The sequence below is a fragment of the Myxocyprinus asiaticus genome, chromosome 15 (genome assembly GCF_019703515.2).
Source record: "Myxocyprinus asiaticus isolate MX2 ecotype Aquarium Trade chromosome 15, UBuf_Myxa_2, whole genome shotgun sequence".
NCBI classification, from domain to species: domain Eukaryota; kingdom Metazoa; phylum Chordata; class Actinopteri; order Cypriniformes; family Catostomidae; genus Myxocyprinus; species Myxocyprinus asiaticus.
The window spans coordinates 42,075,094-42,095,516 of record NC_059358.1 but is presented as its reverse complement, the minus strand read 5'-3'; the positions used below and the strand labels follow the sequence as shown (position 1 = coordinate 42,095,516).

The following is a 20,423-nucleotide window of genomic DNA, read 5'->3' as shown; positions in this document are numbered from 1 at the left end:
CGTTTTTCAAAATAAATTCACTGGTGCTTTACAGTGAAACTGAACCGGTTGATATAAGTATACTATAAGACTTGAACAAAGCTAAGTTAATCTTACTCTACCGTGTCCAAATGGCGAGGTTAGAAAAACGTGGTCTCTTTGTTCTCAGTCCAAACGGAGGGAAAACTCCTTCAGTACGTGCACAGTACAGATGTCCCTTAACAGCCAAGCAGAGCTTAGCACAGAGAGGCCGAAATTCATCTATCCGCGGGTTTTGTTGACGAGATGATGTCATCGGTCGTAAGCCGCTTGACCAATGGCGTTTGAGACTGGGTCCATGGGCGGGACTTCGCATCCAGTTGTGAATTTGTGAAGGATCCTGGGAAACTGAGTTCAGTGTCTCTCCTTTTGATCATAGAACAAAGGGCCATGCAGTCTCTGCTGCCATTTTAAGTGGCCCTACAAAACCGAACAGTGCATATGAGATGCTTGATAGATTTCTGAAGCAATAACCCCCCCATTTGTGTCATTTTACTATCACCAGTGCTGGTGAGGAGAGGAGAAGCTGATAGCTGCACTCTCACAGAAGCAGGTACCTGTATATCATCCTGGACCAGCAACTTCTAGTTGTTGTTATCCACAGTTTTTCTGAGCAACCACTGAGTGGCGCCTATATGATTCTAATTGCCTGTTTTGCATTTCTGGTCTCGAGACACAATGTAAAAACTACCGAAACGAGTGATTCAGGCGGAGAACAACAACCATTTATGTTATTTGGAGTAAAAATTAATTTGGGCTCAACTTGTGCAGTTGCTGGCTGTCATAACTCAGAATAATAAATGATATTAACGTAACTAACCTCTGACCATTGCTTCATGACATCTACATACTCGTGAGGCACTGTCAAAAAAACGGTCATCTCGACTCTAAGTATCGGCACTTTAAGCCACATGTTTTTTAAAATGTTTACAAATGTAATACTTTAAACATAACATTACCCGCTAAGAATATACGCTGATGCTAACGAAAATACTGGAGACCTGAAATTGAAAACAGGCAAATCGTGGAACATTTCTGCATTCAGGAAAAGGGTGGATATTTCAAAATAAAAATGAATAGGCTTGGCATAGATTAATTTGAATTAATAATTAAATACAAATGATTAACAGTGCTTTAAACAAATAATCAGTTGAAGAATTTTATAGCATTGATGTAATGTAACTCGTTCTGATTTTTTGAAAACAGCTGTTTCAAATCTAGTGTGAATCTGCAAATTTCAAATCTAAGTGTGTGTATTGATAAAAAACATTGGATGACAAGATGCATTGTGATGCATCGAGAATCGATTTGTAATCGTATTGTTACCCCTTGAATCGTAATCTAATGGAATTGTGAGGCCAGTGAAGATTCACTCCTCTAGCAACTACATACGAAATCAAGCTTGCGTAGCAAAAAGCGTCTGCGTTCGCATAATTGCTTAAGAGTATGTTTCGGCCTTAATTCTACAATGTGTTAAATTGTAAAGAATGAGTACATTGTCTCAAGACATTTGACTGGTAGTGTATGTGTCTGTCTCAGTCTGAAGCACTGAAGTCAGAGCATGGGAGGGGAAGAAGTAAACTGTTAAATCAGGCATGTGTCAACAAACATTATTATAATTAGTGTCAGAACACAGCTGTCCTCTGCAGTGCTCTCACTTAGAGTCAGATTCCTCTGGAGTGCCTCTCTTTCTGTCTGTCTCTTTACTTGATGACAATGGCTATATAATTGGCTGTGTAATGACATGCAAACTTGGCCTGTCTTTCTCTTTTGCAGGCAGTTGTGTGAAGTGCAGCAAGGCTGTTTATGGAGCCAGTCAAGCATGTCAGGCCATGGGCAGCCTGTACCATGACAGTTGCTTCGCCTGTAGCGCTTGCAGTAAGTAAACTTACACAAACTTACACAACCTTGCACAAACCACACCCTCATTCTTATTATATCATCACTGCATTTACACTCACTTTGACTCTTTCTGAAGTTATCATGGAATTATTTGCTCACATTTGTTGGGTCAAGTATGTACAGTATGTGCATGTTTGTTTTTGGAGTGGACTGTCATATTGACAGTGTTGAGGCAGGAAACAGTAGGTCTGGGCTGTGCTGGCTGTCAGGGTGTTAGGCTTCAGCTCAGTTTTTCCATACTGTGTGAGTCTTTTGTGTTTGTAGCTTGGGATTTAGTCATAAACAGTGCAGTATTTTCCAGGTTTTCAAAACCTTAAAAGAAATCATATATCCTTATTTTATTATAGGATTCCAAGTTAAAAATGAATAAATAACTTTGTTAGGTGTACAAAGCGCACATTCTGAACATTAGGACCATTAAAAAATTTTGCACAGTGATATTATTTTTTGGATACTTAAGCACATTTGACCGCATTATTCTCTACTGTAATGCCTTAAGACATTTTACTTTACCATTCCCATTGTTTTTGAATAACGATTATCATTATCGTTGCACAGCCATGTTTTTACTATATTACAGTAAAAAAGATGCTATTGTACAATTATTTTTTTATTACAATCAGCAACAATAAAAGGCAGTACCAATGGAGTGCTGCTATGATGTATTAATTCTTTACATATATAATAGTTTAATTTCTCATGTTGTGGTAATAATAACTATCATGTTGTTGTCATAATAACTGTCTTTTTTTTGCATTATGGTAATAAGAATTGGAGGGTCAAATGTGTATAACTGTCATGAAAACAGTAGCACAATGTAAAAAAAAAAAAAATGGCTGTAAAAATTGGCTTTATATGCAAAGTATAATGTCAGATTTGTTTCTTTTTATTTTGGTGTAAAATAGGACCAGGATATTTCCTTGACAGGTTTGTGAGAATCACTTCATAGACACCTGTGTGAACTTTAGACTAACTGACTTTAGTTGCAGTTGCTAAAATGTCTTGGAAAAATTAAGTTTGCTTAGAGAAAAGCTCTAACATAATTTGTTTACAGATTGATTGTTTGCACACTAGTTTGATATTGTTTTCTCTTTTTTTGGGGGGGGGGGGGGGGGGTTTCTCCCCTTTTCTCCCCAATTTGGTATGCCCAATTCCCAATGTGCTCTAGGTCCTCGTGGTTGCGAAGTGACTTGCAATCCGGGTGGCAGAGGACAAATCTCAGTTGCCTCTGCACCTGAGACTGTCAATCCGCGCATCTTACCATGTGGCTTGAGCGCGTTACCGTGGAGACATAGCACGCGTGGAGGCTTCGCTGTTCTCCGTGGCATCCATGCAAGTGTGACTTAAGTGTCCAAATTAGGGCTGTCAATTGATTAAAAAAAAATGTAATCAAATTAATTACATGGTATGCCGATTTTTATTAATCGAATTAATCACAATTAATCACATAGGTTAATATTGGCTGAGAAAGCCCCCAAATAACAAAAAAGTAATCATATAATGATTAAATTTATATTTTATAAATTATTATAATTAAAACATACATACATATACAGTTGAAGTCAGAAGTTTACATACACTTAGGTTGAAGTCATTAAAACTCATTTTGTAACCACTCCACAGATTTAATATTAGCGAACTATAGTTTTGGCAAGTCGTTTAGGACATCTACATCTACAAGTTATTTTTCCAGCAATTATTTACAGACAGAATGTTTCACTTTTAATTGACTATATCACAATTCCAGTGGGTCAGAAGTTTATATACACTAATTTAACCTTTAAGCAGCTTGGAAAATTCCATAAAATGATGTCAAGCCTTTAGACAGTTAAACAGTTAGCTTCTGATAGGAGGTGTACTGAATTGGAGGTGTACCTGTGGATGTATTTTAAGGCCTACCTTCAAACTCAATGCCTCTTTGCTTGACATCATGGGAAAATCAAAAGAAATCAGCCAAGACCTCAGAAAAAAAAAAATTGTGGACCTCCACAAGTCTGGTTCATTCTTGGGAGCAATTTCCAAACACCTGAAGGTACCATGTTCATCTGTACAAAGAATAGGATGCAAGTATAAACACCATGGGACCATGCAGCAATCATACCTCTCAGGAAGGAGACTCATTCTTTCTCATAGAGATGAACGTAGTTTGGTGCAAAAAGTGCAAATCAATCCCAGAACAACAGCAAAGGACCTTGTGAAGATGCTGGAGGAAACAGATAGACAAGTATCTATATCCACAGTAAAACGAGTCCTGTATCGACATAACCTGAAAGGCTGCTCAGCAAGGAAGAAGCCACTGCTCTGAAACCGCCATAAAAAAGCCAGACTACAGTTTGCAGGTGCACACGGGGACAAAGATCTTACTTTTTGGAGAAATGTCTTCTGGTCTAATGAAACAAAATTTGAACTGTTTAGTCATATTGACCATTGTTATGTTTGGAGGAAAAAGGGTGAGGCTTGCAAGCTGAAGAACACCATCCCAACCATGAAGGATGGGGGTGGCAGCATCATGTTGTGGGGGTGCTTTGCTGCAGGAGGGTCTGGTGTACTTCACAAAATACAGGGCATTATGAGGAAGGAAAATTATGTTAATATTTTGAAGCAACATCTCAAGACATCAGCCAGGAAGTTAAAGCTTGGTCGCAAATGGGTCTTCCAAATGGACAATGTCCCCAAGCATACCTCCGAAGTTGTGGCAAAATGGCTTAAAGGGACCTATTATGCAAAATTCACTTTTACATGATGTTTGAACATAAATGTGAGTCGGCAGTTTGTGTACGCAACCACTCTACAATGTTAAAAGTCCACCCACTCCTCTTTCTTATATTTCTATTAATCAAAAACAGTGTCTCAAAATGACTGGTTTTCGTATCCGCTCTAAAGTGACGTCACTTTAGAGCAGGCCACGCCCACGACTGGTGACGGACAGTCGTGGGCGTTTATCATAGATCCTCCCCTGAGTGATCTACACACAGTAGATTAAAATAGGATGCGTAATAAAAGTAGATTTAATAAATAGTATATTCACCCTGTGTAAATAATAATCTATAGGAACTGTATCTAAAATAATTGAGGGGTGATAAATACTAATACAACAGGCTTTCATTTTAATATCCTATATATTATATTTTGAATGTGTTGAAACTTGACACCGGGTGACACCCTAAAAACGGCACCGTTAGATCGGTTTCATGCTGAAGAGCCATTTAAAAGTACGTTGTTTTTCTCTCTCTCGTAAATGTAACTGAGTGTAAATGCCAACACCATCATATATGTCAAAAGGACTGATGCCTGTCAACGACAACATGAGCTCATTGATGTCATTAAATGACACAAAAATGACTTTTTTATTCCATCAGTTACTCCTGATCGGAGGCTGCCGTATATATTTAGTTTATACTTACGGTTACGTCCTACATAAATTTAATGGTGCAACGCTCAAATATTTAGTCGAGCGTAAATTGTGACTTAGTGCCCATTTACGCCACAACTAGGTTAAGTTGTAACGTATGTATAGCTGGTGCAACTGGCCCCTGATGTTTATTTAACTATTTATTTTATTTTTATTTATTCTTTATTTAAATGGTCAGCATTTGACTGATACTAAACAGTAATACTGATGTTTATTTAGCTATTTTATTTTTTTATTTATTCTTTGTTTTAATGGTCAGCATTTGACTCATACTAAACAGTAATACTGATGTTTATTTAGCTATTTATTTTATTTTTATTTATTCTTTATTTTAATGCTCAGCATTTGACTGATACTAAACAGTACTGATGTTTATTTAGCTATTTATTTTATTTTTATTTATTCTTTATTTAAATGGTCAGCATTTGACTGATACTAAACAGTACTGATGTTTATTTAGCTATTTATTTTATTTTTATTTATTCTTTATTTTAATGCTCAGCATTTGATTGATACTAAACATACAGTACTGATTTTTATTTTGCTATTTATTGTATTTTTATTTATTCTTTATTTAAATAGTCAGCAATTGACTTATACTAACAGTACTGATTATTAAGCTATTTATTGTATTTTTATTTATTATTTATTTTCTAGAATTTGTTGACAATGAATAATAATAATGTCAAATATTCTTTGATAAAAATATTTAAGAAATCAGCCTTCTGAGTACCTTTGCATAGTCATATCGGTGCACAATCCACATAGAAAAGGTCTGTTTTCATTCAAGCTCAAAAATTAAATATATCGGCCACCATATCGGGAATCGGTGAATTTTCCCCCTCTAAAATCGGTGTCGGTCTCAAAAATCCCATATCGGTCGGGCTCTAGTCCGAATACTTTTTGGAAAACTGTATGTATGTGTGCATGTATGTACCGGAGCAAATTGGTTGACAGGAACTAGAGTGTGGTCTGAGTGAACTAAACTAAATAGAACTCCTGCACTATAGTGAAGTTCAGATAAAATTTCTTTCCATGCGTTCAGCAAGTCTTGTTTCCTTACACTTTATTTAGCTCAGCCATGGCCCCTGGGAATGGGAAGTATTTGAAGGAAAATGTGCATTCCTGAGCTTCTCCTCTAAATGAATGCCTTTGACCCACAGCGCCACTCACTGCAACGGCTCTTTTGTTCTCTGTGTGCATCCAGAGGCTTGTTATGAGTGCAGTAAATGTGTCTGTGTGTATATCCACCTGTTGACATGGCTTATGAGACTAAAGATAGTGAGAATGCACAGCACATAGTTGTGCTGGAGAGAGCGGTTATCCTGCTGGAGAGGAAGCAGGGAGAGGGCGTGACTGAGGTGTGCTAATGGCTTGGATGAGCATATGGAGGTATGTCTGATGTGTCGTGTCAGCTGGAGCAGGAGAGAGGGAGAGAAACTAGCGTTTGATCTCTTAGTCACATGTTCAAACACAAACATTCACAATCACAATCAGGGTTGTCATGATAAAATTTCTGCAGCTAATAGTGATTTTCAATATACTCCATATCACAGCAACAACTAATAAGCTATTGAATTAGTTTTGGGAAAGCTACTTTGAAACTGTGGCTTCCCAAGCTACAATATGCTCTTAACTTAAAGTGGTTGAACTGCAATCTAATGACTCAATCCTTGCATGAAAAAAAAAGTAGTTAGCTAAACTGCAGCTTATGAACAAAAAGTAGCTAACTACACTGAAGCTATTTAAAGAAGAAAAGATATGTAATATAACAATCAGATACTATTATTAAACTCTGGTATCAGACATTTCTGAACTAAATAACCTAAATCACCTGATAGCTATATACTTAATTAGGGTGACATTTGGCAATTAGGTTTAAACAATATGTATACGAAATATCAGGAGAACTAAACACGATTCAAAGAAGGCAATTTATTGTTTTTGATTAAAGATTAAGAGGGCAAACCATTTAAAAAAAAATTATGTGCATGGATAAATTGTTTATAATAAAAACAGAAATCCAATAAGAAAATAAGAATTGTCCATTTTGAATTCATGGTGACTGTAATAGATGATGTGCGTGTAGATGCACTGTTGTCTTAACTAGTTATCTTCAACCTTGGTCAGAAGGTTTATAACAGGGAGCAAAGAAGAACAGTTCCACGACAGCCTCTGTTCCAAAGCATTGATTTATTTAAATCAATTCCACATGCAATTTGTTTCTCTTTGTTTCTGTGTGATTGAGTGTCTCTGAAATGATATAAAGAATAACAATGAATAATAAATTCAGTAAACATATCACATCTTATAATGTTTGAATGTACATTCCAATGAAATAAGCCTAAAGGATGAATATATAACATTTAAGTAGCGCAGAGTGAAATATACCCAAATGGCCACTAGGCAGAGCACTTAAGCAATGGAATGTAGATAATCTAATACAAGTTATCATACTAAACATTATTTCTTAATTACTCATTATATATTGCCTACAACAATGCTTAAACTGTTTACATACACACAATAATGATACCAGCACAAATATCACAGAATGTAATAGCTTGTTACTATTGCAATGGCATATTGAGCATAGAAATTCCTAGCATGTTTCTACATCAATTCGGCTATATATGAATTTGAACACTTAGATCTTAGAACACATAACTATTGAAACACTAACTAATTATATCACAAGGAATATGCATGTATATAACTTAGCATATTAAAGTGAACTTACATAGTCAAAAACACACATACATCCAAACAAACAGTATGATCTGTTTCGTTGCAACAATAGAACACTCCAGATCAGATGAAACTTGTCCGGGCATGTCCGTAGCTCACCCACCAATGACTGCATGGACTCAACAGGGGGTTTTATACAGTGACTTTAACTTCGTTCCTATAATTTTTTCATGAAGCCATGGTTTAGTGCAGTACGTTTTTGGAGTTACACCACTTCCTGTTGTTGATAAAATGAGGCTTCTCTTTTAAGTAGAACATTATAAGCATGTGCTTTGATTCGGGTGGAATCCGCTGCATCATACATTTCTTTGCCCAGGGGCATCGGAACTGGAGGGACCAGCCCTCACCTCAACTGAACTTCGGCTGACATGAAAACACGCCTCTGATGCACACATTATGAGTAATATAGCGTGGAATTTGACTGGATAGAAAGACTAGCACCAATGAGCCGTGACTTTCCTGCTGATGATAGACAATAATGATCACACTGATGATTTGCACTAACATTAAATAGATCAATCTTCAGCAGTAACAAACAGGATCACACCTAACTCAAAGGAACACTAATATCACCCAGGGTAACTTAAAAACGTCATAACATAAAACACATAATTACATTAAACAGAACTTGAAACATAACTATAACCCCAAATTTATTTTAAATGTTAATTAATAACACCCCCAAACTGTCCTCAAAACCTGCACAGACGTACCTCATTAATTATGCAATGATAACAGCCAATAGCAAGTCCCCAAGCATAAACAACAACAAACGCTAGAGGATATTCCTGGTAAGGACTATAATTCTATATAGTTTTAGCACCTGACATTCATTTACAGTAAATACTATAGGTGAACGTGCCATTTTTTGCCCTTTGCACTAAGAAAAGTGAAAAAATGCAGATGTCTGAGCTGTCAATCTAACAACTGATCTACAAAAGACCCGGACCATGAATGAAAGTGGATAAGAGCACGCTGGCTAGTTGTCACTGCCATTCTATGTTGTTTGTAGTCGCCTGTAGAACCATAAGAGGTTCCGTTATACACAAGTCTAGATGTTTATGTAAGTACTGTAGTTATAACTTACGTGATATGATTTATGTGACAGTCGAAGAATGACCATATACTGTTTACACAGTTCTATCAAGCTAAACTGTTTGCACAGTTTTATTAACTTATCAAGTAAAATAAAGTGTTTTATATTCTATGTGGGTTTCGTGTTATTTTTCTTTCAAGAGGGAGATTTGTCTTAATTCACAGTAAGACAAGATTGATGTTGAAGATCAGTCATTGCTTTAAAATCGGTATAAAACACAGGGCATATAGTGCTTGCATAATGTTGTTGAATGCAGACACAAACAATAAAAGATGTAGTAGACACATAAAAAAGATTACCAATAAACAAGAACAAGCAGTTGAACCCATAGTGTTCCAGTAGTATCCAAAACCGAAGACAGCTGCCTCGTTAAAGGTATGTGTGAACTGTGAATATAATGACAAGTGTATAGCCAGTCTCTCTCTGTACCGGTGGCGTGGAAGCGGATTTTAATCTCTTTTGATAGATTACATCAACATTCAAACTGTGTAAGGAGACTGTTTTTGACTAATATTTATGTAGATAAATAACTAGTAAGTCACCATGATTTTGACAATCTTGGAAGCTGCTCTTGTGTAAATTGGCCATATTGACTGGGGAATGTTGTTGTGATGACATCACAGCCAGCCCAGTTTGCAGCCCTTCCACTTCAAAACTGTTTCCGGCGCCTGTGTCTTTGCCCAATAGCACTTTGTGGATGTAGCCTTCCATGACCTTTATAACAACTATATAATTAATTACTATACATGCACAGTTAATTGAGAGAAGTACATTTCTCAGTTGTTTCTAAATCTTCACTGAATTATTGTTAGATACGATGAATTAATACAGATTTGATGCTGCCGGGTTTTGACTAAGAAGCAGACCTGTAATTAAAATTAAATAAACTATACAGATTTTTTTTTCTTACTTTGTGATAATTAGTGCCCGACCGATATATCGGCCGGCCGATATTAGCCTTTTGCCGATATGAAAACTTTTTCAGAACATATAATGCAGAAAACAATGCTTTAGAATTGGTGTCATTATGTAGTTTGTCCAGCAGAGCACGCTCCGACTCCATTGTTTACAGAGCTGAGCTGATGGTGGCTCTGCAGACAGGGCGGAGTTGAGCTGTGTCTCGGTAAGTTAACTAGTTTGTGAAATACATACTGGAAACGTAATAAACAATGACCCATCATTTTCCCTTTTCAGTATAACTAATATAACATTAACCCTGTCCCTGACAACCATGTCACTCATGTCTGTTTGCTGTTAGCCAGCAATAGTTTGTCAGTGCAGTCAGTAATGTAGCAGACTGAAAGGTAAGAGAGCATCTTTTTGCAGCTCAGTAGACAACAGTGGTGGAGTGTGTCTGAGTGTTGATTTCACGCTATGTTGTTACGTAGTTGGTGAGACACAATGCTGGAAAGTAAAATAAACAATGTCCATCTTTTACTATCTGTGACAACGAGCTTATAGCTAACTAGCTAATCACGTAGCTACTTTCAGTAACTACGTTTCCATCCAAGGATTTTTTGTGAAAAAATGTTTTAGCGCATCAAAATAAAGCTGATGGAAATGCTAAAATTTCACAAGAGTCGACATAATATTTTTCCATTTAACTCTAGCACATAAACTCTATGTTGATACTTCAAATGTCGCGAAAAACTGGTTTGGAAACACGTTTTGTCGAGAAAATTGGCATTAACGCAAAAATGTAGTGTCACATGACAGCTTGTGTTAATCATGACGTCAAGGAATGCATCCTTGAAAGTCAATTTATTGTACGTGATTATGGATTGATCTTAACAGCATACCTGCACAGATCCAATGCTGCAAACATGACACTTCCAGAAGTGCCAACACAAATATCTCGTATCAAGACATGCACATGGACAAGTGCATGTAGAACAAATGAGTGGCCACTCTTTGCGATTAATTTAATCGCGGTAGACATCCGTTTATTTATTAAAGTTGCTTTTACACACCATTCAGAATAATAGACGGCAGTCACGGAATTAGCCCACAATACAAAAAACATATAATTTCTGTGCACAAAGATGTTTTAAATTTAAAATAAATACACAATACTAGAAGAAAAGCATCAGTGTGTTTTTTTTGGAACACTAACATATAGCCCAATTATATTAAATTATTGTTTAGCTTACTTTTGAAAAAATGCCAGCAAAATTCCCTGTATTAATTTAATTAAATTACCAAATGAAAAACGCATTAAATTAAAAAAAGAAATTACCAAACGAAAAAAATTATATTTTTAGACCTATATATGCCTTTTCTTTACGCAAACTTAAATTAGCCGTACCCTGTTCTGTAGAGGAATAAAGTCGGCTGAATGACATTTTCTACACTTCAAGACTATAAACTATCAGAACTATTTGTCCGATGCGGAGTTCACTTTCAGAAAACAAGCTTTTGAACATTTTAAAACTTTTAAATATTTTAAATCTAACCCTCTTTACCTCGGATCGCATTTGCTGAGCTTCTTCGGAAAATGTAAATTGCAGTATGATGCTAAAATTAATTTTAGATAATCAAGTTCAGTTGGTCGTTAAAAGTTGTGGGACAAATATACGGGACATAATGCAGTTGAGATGGCAATGCTTTAGATGATTGTTCAAAATAGCCTATTGAATATCAGGAATTTATCATATGTAAACCCTGATATTACACTGTATCAGTTTATCTTTTAATAGCTGTGCACACAGCATATACACATTGATGGATGGTCCTTTGTCTGTATCCCCACATGCTTTAAAACATCCACCATTGTGCCTGTACCAAAGCAACCAAAATCACTTGCTTAAATGACTGGCGTCCTGTTGCTCTGACCCCCATCATCAGCAAATGCTTCGAGAGACTAATCAGAGATTACATCTGCTCTCTGCTGCCTACCTCACTGGACCCATTGCAGTTTGCTTACAACTGCTCCACTGATGATGCCATTGCACTTACACTACACACTGCTCTCTCCCACCTGGAAAAAAGGAACACGTATGTGAGAATGCTGTTTGTAGACTACAGCTCAGCATTCAACACCATAGTGCCCTCCAAGCTTGATGAGAAACTCCGGGCTCTGGGCTTAAACAGCTCGCTGTGCAGCTGGATCCTGGACTTCCTGTCAAGCAGACACCAGGTGGTTAGAATGGGCAGTAACATCTCCTCATCACTGACCCTCAACACTGGAGCCCCGCAGGGCTGTGTTCTCAGTCCACTCCTGTATTCCCTGTACACACATGACTGTGTGGCAACACACAGCACCAATGCCATCATTAAGTTTGCTGATGATACGACGGTGGTAGGTCTGATCACTGACAATGATGAAACAGCCTACAGAGAGGAGGTGCACACTCTGACATGCTGGTGTCAGGAGCACAACCTCTCCCTCAATGTCAGTAAGTAAGACAAAGGAGCTTGTGGTGGACTTCAGGAGAAGAGAAAGAGAACACAGCCCCATCACCATCAATGGAGCACCAGTGGAGAGAGTCAGCAGCTTCAAGTTCCTGGGTGTCCACATCACTGAGGAACTCACATGGTCCGTCCACACTGAGGCCGTTGTGAAGAAGGCTCATCAGTGCCTCTTCTTCCTGAGACGGCTGAGGAAGTTTGGAATGAACCACCACATCCTCACACGGTTCTACACCAGCACTGTAGAGAGCATCCTGACTGGCTGCATCACTGTCTGGTATGGCAATGGCACCGCCCACAACCGCAAAGCACTGCGAAGGGTGGTGCGAACTGCCAGACTCATCATTGGAGGTGAGCTTCCCTCCAGGACATACAGTATATACCAGGCGTTGTGTGAAAAAAGCTCTGAGGATCATCAGAGTCTCCAGCCACCCGAGCCATGGGCTGCTCTCACTGCTACCATCAGGCAGGCAGTATCGCAGCATCAGGACCCTCACCAGCCGACTTCATGACAGCTTCTTCCCCCAAGCAATCAGACTTTTGAACTCTTGATCTCTCACGATCAATATACATCAGCACTGCACTTTATTAATCTTATTATCTCACACTGGACTGTCATAAATTATATTATCTTAACAACACACTGGCAACTGACTATCAGCCGACAGCCTGAATGTCAATACAGTACAATACAGCCTACTGTACATATTATACCTGTATATACTATATATACTATTTTTTTTATTGTATAATGTGTATTCTATATAGTGTGTATTGTATACTGTACAGTGTATGTTATTATTTGTATATTGTGTTGTGTGTAATTATGTGTATATTAGATTTATAAATTGTGTTGTGTAAATCTGAAGTTTATTGTAAATTGGTATATGTCTCATCACTGTCACGACTACTGTGTTGCTCAGAACTGCACCCAAGAATTTCACACACTATTGTGTGACAATAAAAGTGATTTTATTTTATTTATTCTAAGACCAAAAATTTCCCCATTACTTGGTTGCCAGCTTGAACAGGGCCATGGCGATTCACTTTCGGGTCAGAACCGGTGGCAACCTGCGATAGGCGCAACATTAGGACCAATGTTGCAGTCCTACCAGAAGGGTAACTGCTCCCTTTTGATTGCAATTCCTCGTCTTCTGTTTGCATTTATTTGTGAAATTAAAATGACAGTAAACTGGCTAATTTCAATGAATTGTCTCAATACTCTCCCCATTTTACCAAAACTTCGGAGGAAAAAAATTAGGGACATCTGGGAGGCGAATTAGCGATAAACACACATTTCTGCATGGAAACGGCTTAAGGGCAGATTTCTTTTGGGATAAACCAAAACGTATTCGACAAAGTGTTTTTTTAGGCATGACGTCATCACGCACACCATTTTTATCGATAAAAGGCCATTTGAATGGAAACAGGCAGAAGACGGCAAATTAAAAATGTTGACGCATTTTCACTTTGTCGATAACAAAATAGCACGAAAAAGTGGATGGAAACTAGGCTATTGTTGTCAGCTGAGTGGAAGCTAATGTGTAAACATGTATTCACCAAACTGTTTTGTTCAGGATTCACAGTTTGGTACCCCCTTCAACCGAACAATTCCAGCTGTTGCATTTATAAAATGTAATATTTAAAAGTCTGGTTTTCCACCATTGAAAGTTTCCCCTGAACTTTTATAGTAGAATACGGCGTAACACTGCTGCTTATCTGTTTATCTTGACTCGGCAGTATTAATATAGTCAGCATTTACTGATACAATCAGTAATTCTGATGTTTATTTAGCTTTTTATTTTATTTTTATTTATTCTTTATTTTAATGGTCAGCATTTGTCTGATACTAAACAGTACTGATGTTTATTTAGCTATTTATTTTATTTTTATTTATTCTTTATTTTAATGGTCAGCATTTGACTGATATTAAACAATACTGATGTTTACTTAGCTATTTATTTTATTTTTAATTGTTCTTTATTTAAATGGTCACCAATTGACTGATACTAAACATACAGTACTGATGTTTTAAGCTGTTTATTGTATTTTTATTTATTCTTCATTTTCTCAGTGTTCATTTCTAGAATTTGTTGACAATGTATAATAATAATGTCAAATATACTTTGATAAAAAATATTTAAGAAATCAGCCTTCTGAGTACCTTTGCATTGTCATATCGGTGCAAAATCGGTGAAAAATCCACATAGAAAAGGTCTGTTTTCATTCCAGCTCAAAAATTAAATATATCGGCCACCATATCGGTAATCGGTGAATTTTCCCCTCTCTAAAATCGGTATCGGTCTCAAAAATCCCATATCGGGCTCCAGTGATAATGTTCAGTTTCATGTGGCTTTTTTACAGCTAAAGAGCCAAGAGCAATGAGTGTGTGCTCCCTTCAGTTTTACTCTAATGTTGGTTATCATATCAGTTTGATGTTGATTCAGGACTTTATTAGCTCCAGAAGAACATGGTCAATGCATGCGCTCTCTCTGAGTACACCAAAAAAAATTTTTTACAAATTAAAATATTTCGATCCGCATATGGTGACGTTTAGACCAAACATGCCCAAGCTGTGTGTGCGTACATGCAGGAGAGAAGGTTTAAGGATTTAGAGCCTGCTTAGAAATAGCATCATATGCTACATGAAAGGCCCATATGAGGGAAAATTAGAAGTAAAAGCAAGTCCTCCACAAGACTTAAAATCTTAACAGGTCAGGAACAATTCTTTGAGTTTCTTGTTTTTACATGCTATTGGAACTCAAAGAGTTACACAGAAATTGACGTGACCTGCTGCACCAGCTAGTGCCAAGTAAGACGGTGCTCTTCAAGTCTGTTTTTACTATCTGACACTCTGCAGACTGCATTAGAAGAGTCTTTGTGTACTCTTTAATAACCACCAGCCTCTGGAGATCCAGGTACAGACCGAGACCCAGATGTTTCTTTCTCTCTGTTCAACAGACTCTGTGTTGTGGAGCTCAGTTTTTATCACTCACTGATTTTTTTTATCTCCTCTGGACAATCAGGACTTGCCTTCTTGAACTCAATTTGGCTTGTATGTGGGCTCTATGTTAAGTCCCAGTGTTTGGCAGAGACACTGTCAGTGGTTTGTTTGAGAGGACAGAGTGCTCATTGTTCAGGAGCTGTTAGGAGGGCAGCTTTGTTCGTGACCCAGTCTAAATGCTCTCAATTTCACACCCACCAGGGATACCCTGACATTTAAGTGCTGTGCAGAGGTTCCTCGAAGTATTGCTAAAAGTGTTTAGTGTGTTTAGTAGCCCTATATCCTCCATCATAAGTTTAGAGACACTTAAAATCATTGTATTAGTAAACAAAATATATTAAGATTCTTAAGGGGGTGTTCACATCCTTGTGTTCATAAACTGCTAGATGGAGTGCAACAGAATGGATCAGAATGCAGGGGTCTTAGGTCATGCTTTCACACTTGGTTCGGTTGCTTGGTTTCGAACCTGACTCGAATTTACCACCAAAACTGTATATTCACAGAACGGCACTTGCGTTTGTCTGCGTTTGCACAGATGCATTGAATATGCAAAGATTTAAGGATTGTTAGCATTTTATCTGCTGTGGGCCCATGGATGTATTGGAAAAGATGTCAAGAATGTGAGTCGTTCTCTGAAGGCGATTTATTTGGAGACAAGCAGGTATGAGAAATTAATTATACCATTAGACGTTGTATATCAATGGGAAAACAATGGCAGAGTTTGAGAAATCGACTCATCATTTGGCTGGTAACTTTTTTTAGAAGTATAATGCATGGCTAAATTTGCATTGCAAGAATGATATTCTGATGCTCTGTGACGATGTAAGATACAGTACATGTGCAAATTAAATGATCGTCAACTGTCTGTAGCGACTCATGCCATCGCGAATAGGACGAATAAACAATTTTCCAGAACTCATGTGCCGGCATATATGTAGAAATCCAAAAATATGTGGAACAAAATTACGATGTGTCCATTATTACGAGTTGAGTACGAATCTTCATCTGTTTGTGACAAGTGCAATTTCACATAGAGATGGACTCATGGGATGCGAGTTTATCAAAAATATTTCGAACTAACATCACTTTTCTAAAGCATTTTTTTCACATAGGTACCCTAGCAGAGTAACCACAGGTGTAGTTCATCACATTAACACTGGACATGTTCCACTAACGTTTGATAAACACAAAGTGTCCAAATACTTTTTGTCTCCATTTTGAACACTAGGCCTATATCTATTGTTTTATCATTTCAAACCTAACAAACTCCTTTTTGTGAAATGTTTTACTTGGAAAGTGTGCTTGTGCTCACTTTCTTTAAAAAAAAAAAAAAAAATGCAAATTGGTTTGATACTTTATGTAATTAACAAAGTATTGTTTAAGTATCCAAATACTTGGGGAGAGTCACGTGACGCCATGCGAGGATCAGATGTGTGAATGGCGAGCTCTGCGCACTTTGCTAGTTTTAACACTTTTAATTATTTAAACCAGTGAGATTCGATACACTTTCATAGGAGGACAGTATGTCAAAGAATTCAAAATCCTCGGGCTCTGGAGACATTAAATGACACAAACGTGCTCAAGCTGATACCCCCGAGAGGGCCGCGAGCCAGAGAGTCGATTTGGCTGGGGAAGTGCGAGAATTGTGGCAAGAGATGTTGAACATGTCGGCAGTGCTGATGAAGGTCGTTGCTAATTTGGAGGATCTCGCTGTGATACGTCTATGGATCACTGCCATGGAGGCGAAGTTCTCTGAGATGGTTCCAAGAGTGGGGGATGTCGAGAAACAGATCAATTATCTGGAGTCATCGGAGAGGGAATTATCTGCTAATCCGCTAGAAACCAAGGTTGATTTGGAGCATGTCTGGGAGAAGTTGGAGGACATGGAGAACCGTAGCCGGCAGAATAACGTCCGTATTGTCGGAATTCCTGAGTCCGAAGAGGGTCGGGATATGGTGAAATTCCTGGATGGGCTCCTTCCGAATCTGCTCGACATAACAGGCCATAAGATGGAAATCGAGTGAGCTCACAGGGTTCCGGCACGGAGATCTGCGGAGGGAAACAGGCCTCGATCAATTCTGGCCAAATTTCTGAGATCATCCAATAAAGATCTTGTGTTATGCAAGGCAAGGATTAAAGGAAGGCTTTCTTGGAAAAACCACAGCATTTTGTTGTTCCCAGACATAGCGAATTCGACAAGAGAGAAACATGATCAATTCAAGGAATGCAAGAAACTTTTACATCAACGGAAGTTCGCTTTTGCACTGATATTCCCGGCCAAATTGAGAATAGATGCTAAGGAGTGCCGTAAAACATTCACATGCCCACAGCAAGCGATGTCCTTCATAAAGTCAATGGAGTAAGTAATTTTGTGGTACTCACGTTGCAGCCAAATGGACTAGCTCACTGATCATTTACTTTACTGTTTGAGGAAACTGAGCGTTTTTTTTGTTGTGTTTTTTTGTTTTTTGAGCTGGCTCTGGCTAGCTGCTGGAGTTTATTTTGCAGAATGGCACACCTTCGGGACAGTTTTGTGGATGAATCTACATACTCTTTGAGTTTGTTTCGCCTATTGGCTGGAGTTTGTATTATAGATTATCTTTTGCTGTGTAATTCTGTCTCAAAAAATTTGTATAGAAACACTGGACTTGAGCAATCCGATGGCAGAGTTGTCACGGGGCTCCTTGTAGGCGTACATGAACTTTTTGAGTTTGGAGGGACGGACGCCAGTTGGCACTGTCGTGCGCGGGGTTAATGCGCATGTTTTTCTGTTTGTTTTGTTCTGGGGGATGTTTGGGTTTTAATGGTCACATCAATGTTGGAATGTGGTCTTCATAATCTTGTTTTTGACACACAATCTATTTTTTCTTATGTCAAAATGTCAAATGTTAATGAGTGGATTGTCTCTCTCCACATGGAATGTGAATGGGTTGGGTCACCCCATAAAAAGAAGGAAGGTTATTTCTCTTAAGCGTAAGAAATATGATATAATGTTTCTTCAGGAAACGTACCTTTCTCTGGAGGAAGCGGAAAAATTTGGAAAGATATGGGGTGGGCATTTTTTATAATACTGGCTTGAGTAAGAGCAGGGGAGTCATTACACTGATAAGTAAACATCTACAATTCAAATGTCTCAAACAGAGTAAAGATAAATTAGGAAGAGTCATTATTGTTTTAGCTGAAATTCAGGGGCAAAGTCTTATTTTGGCTAATATTTATGCACCTAACTTGGATGATCAGGGCTTTTTTTATAAATCTTGAAGGGATGTTGCAAGCCGCTGGCACCCCTCATGATATAATATTGGGAGGAGACTTTAATCTTTTGATGGACTCAGTCCTTGGTCATAGTAAAGCAAAAGTGTGCAAGGCCCCTAGAGCAACATTGATGCTTCACAGGATGTGTAAAAATCTGGGATGGCTTTCCCACTGAGATTTTAGATCTTAAGCTACAGAACTGGCTCCACTTTTGTTAGAAGTTTATACGGAATCATTAAAGAACGGAAAGCTTCCTCCGACCATGACGCAAGTCCGGATCAGTCTGATTCTTAAAAAGGACAAAGATCCAAACGAGTGTAAAAGTCACCGCCCAATTTCCCTGATACAGTTAGATGTAAAAAGTTTGTCCAAAATTCTGGCTAATCAATTAAGTAAAGATCAGGTGGGGTTTATTCGAGGCCGTAGCTCTTCTGACAATATTAGGCGTCTCATTATTATCATGTGGACAGTAGCGAATGATCAATCTCCGGTCGCTGCCATCTCACTTGACACCGAAAGGCGTTTGATATGGTAGAATGGGATTATCTTTTTAAGATTTTGGAAATGTATGGGTTCGGGAGTACATTTATTGTTTGGATTAAGTTACTATATAGACACCCTGTAGCAGCGGTACAAACAAATGGGTTAATTTCAAATTATTTCACTCTGGATAGGGGCACCCGGCAGGGTTGCCCTCTTTCCCATTATTGTTCTGTCTTGCCCTGGAACCATTAGCAGCTGCGATAAAAAAGGAGGGTGATTTTCCAGGGGTGATTGCGGGAGGTGTGGCGCATAAGCTTCTGCTTTACGCAGATGATATTTTATTATTTGTCTCCGACCCTACTAGATCTATGCCTTGCCTCCACAGAATTATTAACTCCTTTTCCAAGTTCTCAGGATACAAAGTCAGTTGGTCTAAATCTGAAGCTTTGGCTTTGACAGCGTACTGCCCAGTAACGGCCTTCCAGCCGGGTGCCTTCCAGTGGCCCAAACAGGGAATTAAGTATTTGGGAATTTTATTCCCAGCAAATTTGTCTGATTTAGTCAGAGTTAATTTTGATCCCTTAATAAAAAGGTTTTCGAATGATGTGGACAGGTGGGTTCATTACACTTATCATTGATTGGGAAGGTTAAAGTTATTAAAATGAATTGTATTCCAGAATTCAACTACCTGCTACAGTCTCTCCCTGTAGATGTCCCCCTCTCTTATTTCAAGCAATTTGATAGCATAGCGAAGTCCTTTATTTGGAATGGTAAGCGTCCCATGTTAAATTTCAATAAGTTACATAGGCCGATTGACAAAGGTAGGTTAGGCCTACCCATGATTTTGTTTTATTATTATGCGTTCGGTCTTAGACATTTGGCTCATTGGTCGCTTCCACCTGAGAGAGCCCCTACCTGGTTTTGTATTGAAAAGGAATTTCTTGCCCCTATCTCGCCACTGCAAAGCCTTTCGATCAAACTAGCCGGGGAGGTTGAGTCGCACCCCGTTATTATGCATTTGCACTCGATATGGACAAAAGTGTCCAGAGTGTTTAATTCTGATATTTATTTAAATGTTGCCTCGAGCATATGGCTGA

The 20,423-nt window shown here is 38.1% G+C and overlaps 1 protein-coding gene across 2 annotated transcripts in view; it reads left to right on the top strand.

Moving 5' to 3' along the window:
• LOC127452626 (LIM domain-containing protein 1-like) overlaps positions 1–20,423 on the top strand; it is a 70,321-nt gene that overhangs the window by 18,215 nt on the left and 31,683 nt on the right. For both annotated transcript variants that reach the window (XM_051718249.1, XM_051718250.1), the window contains exon 2: positions 1,795–1,896. In XM_051718249.1, coding sequence (XP_051574209.1) covers positions 1,795–1,896 — 102 coding nt within the window. The remainder of the gene's footprint in view (positions 1–1,794; positions 1,897–20,423) is intronic.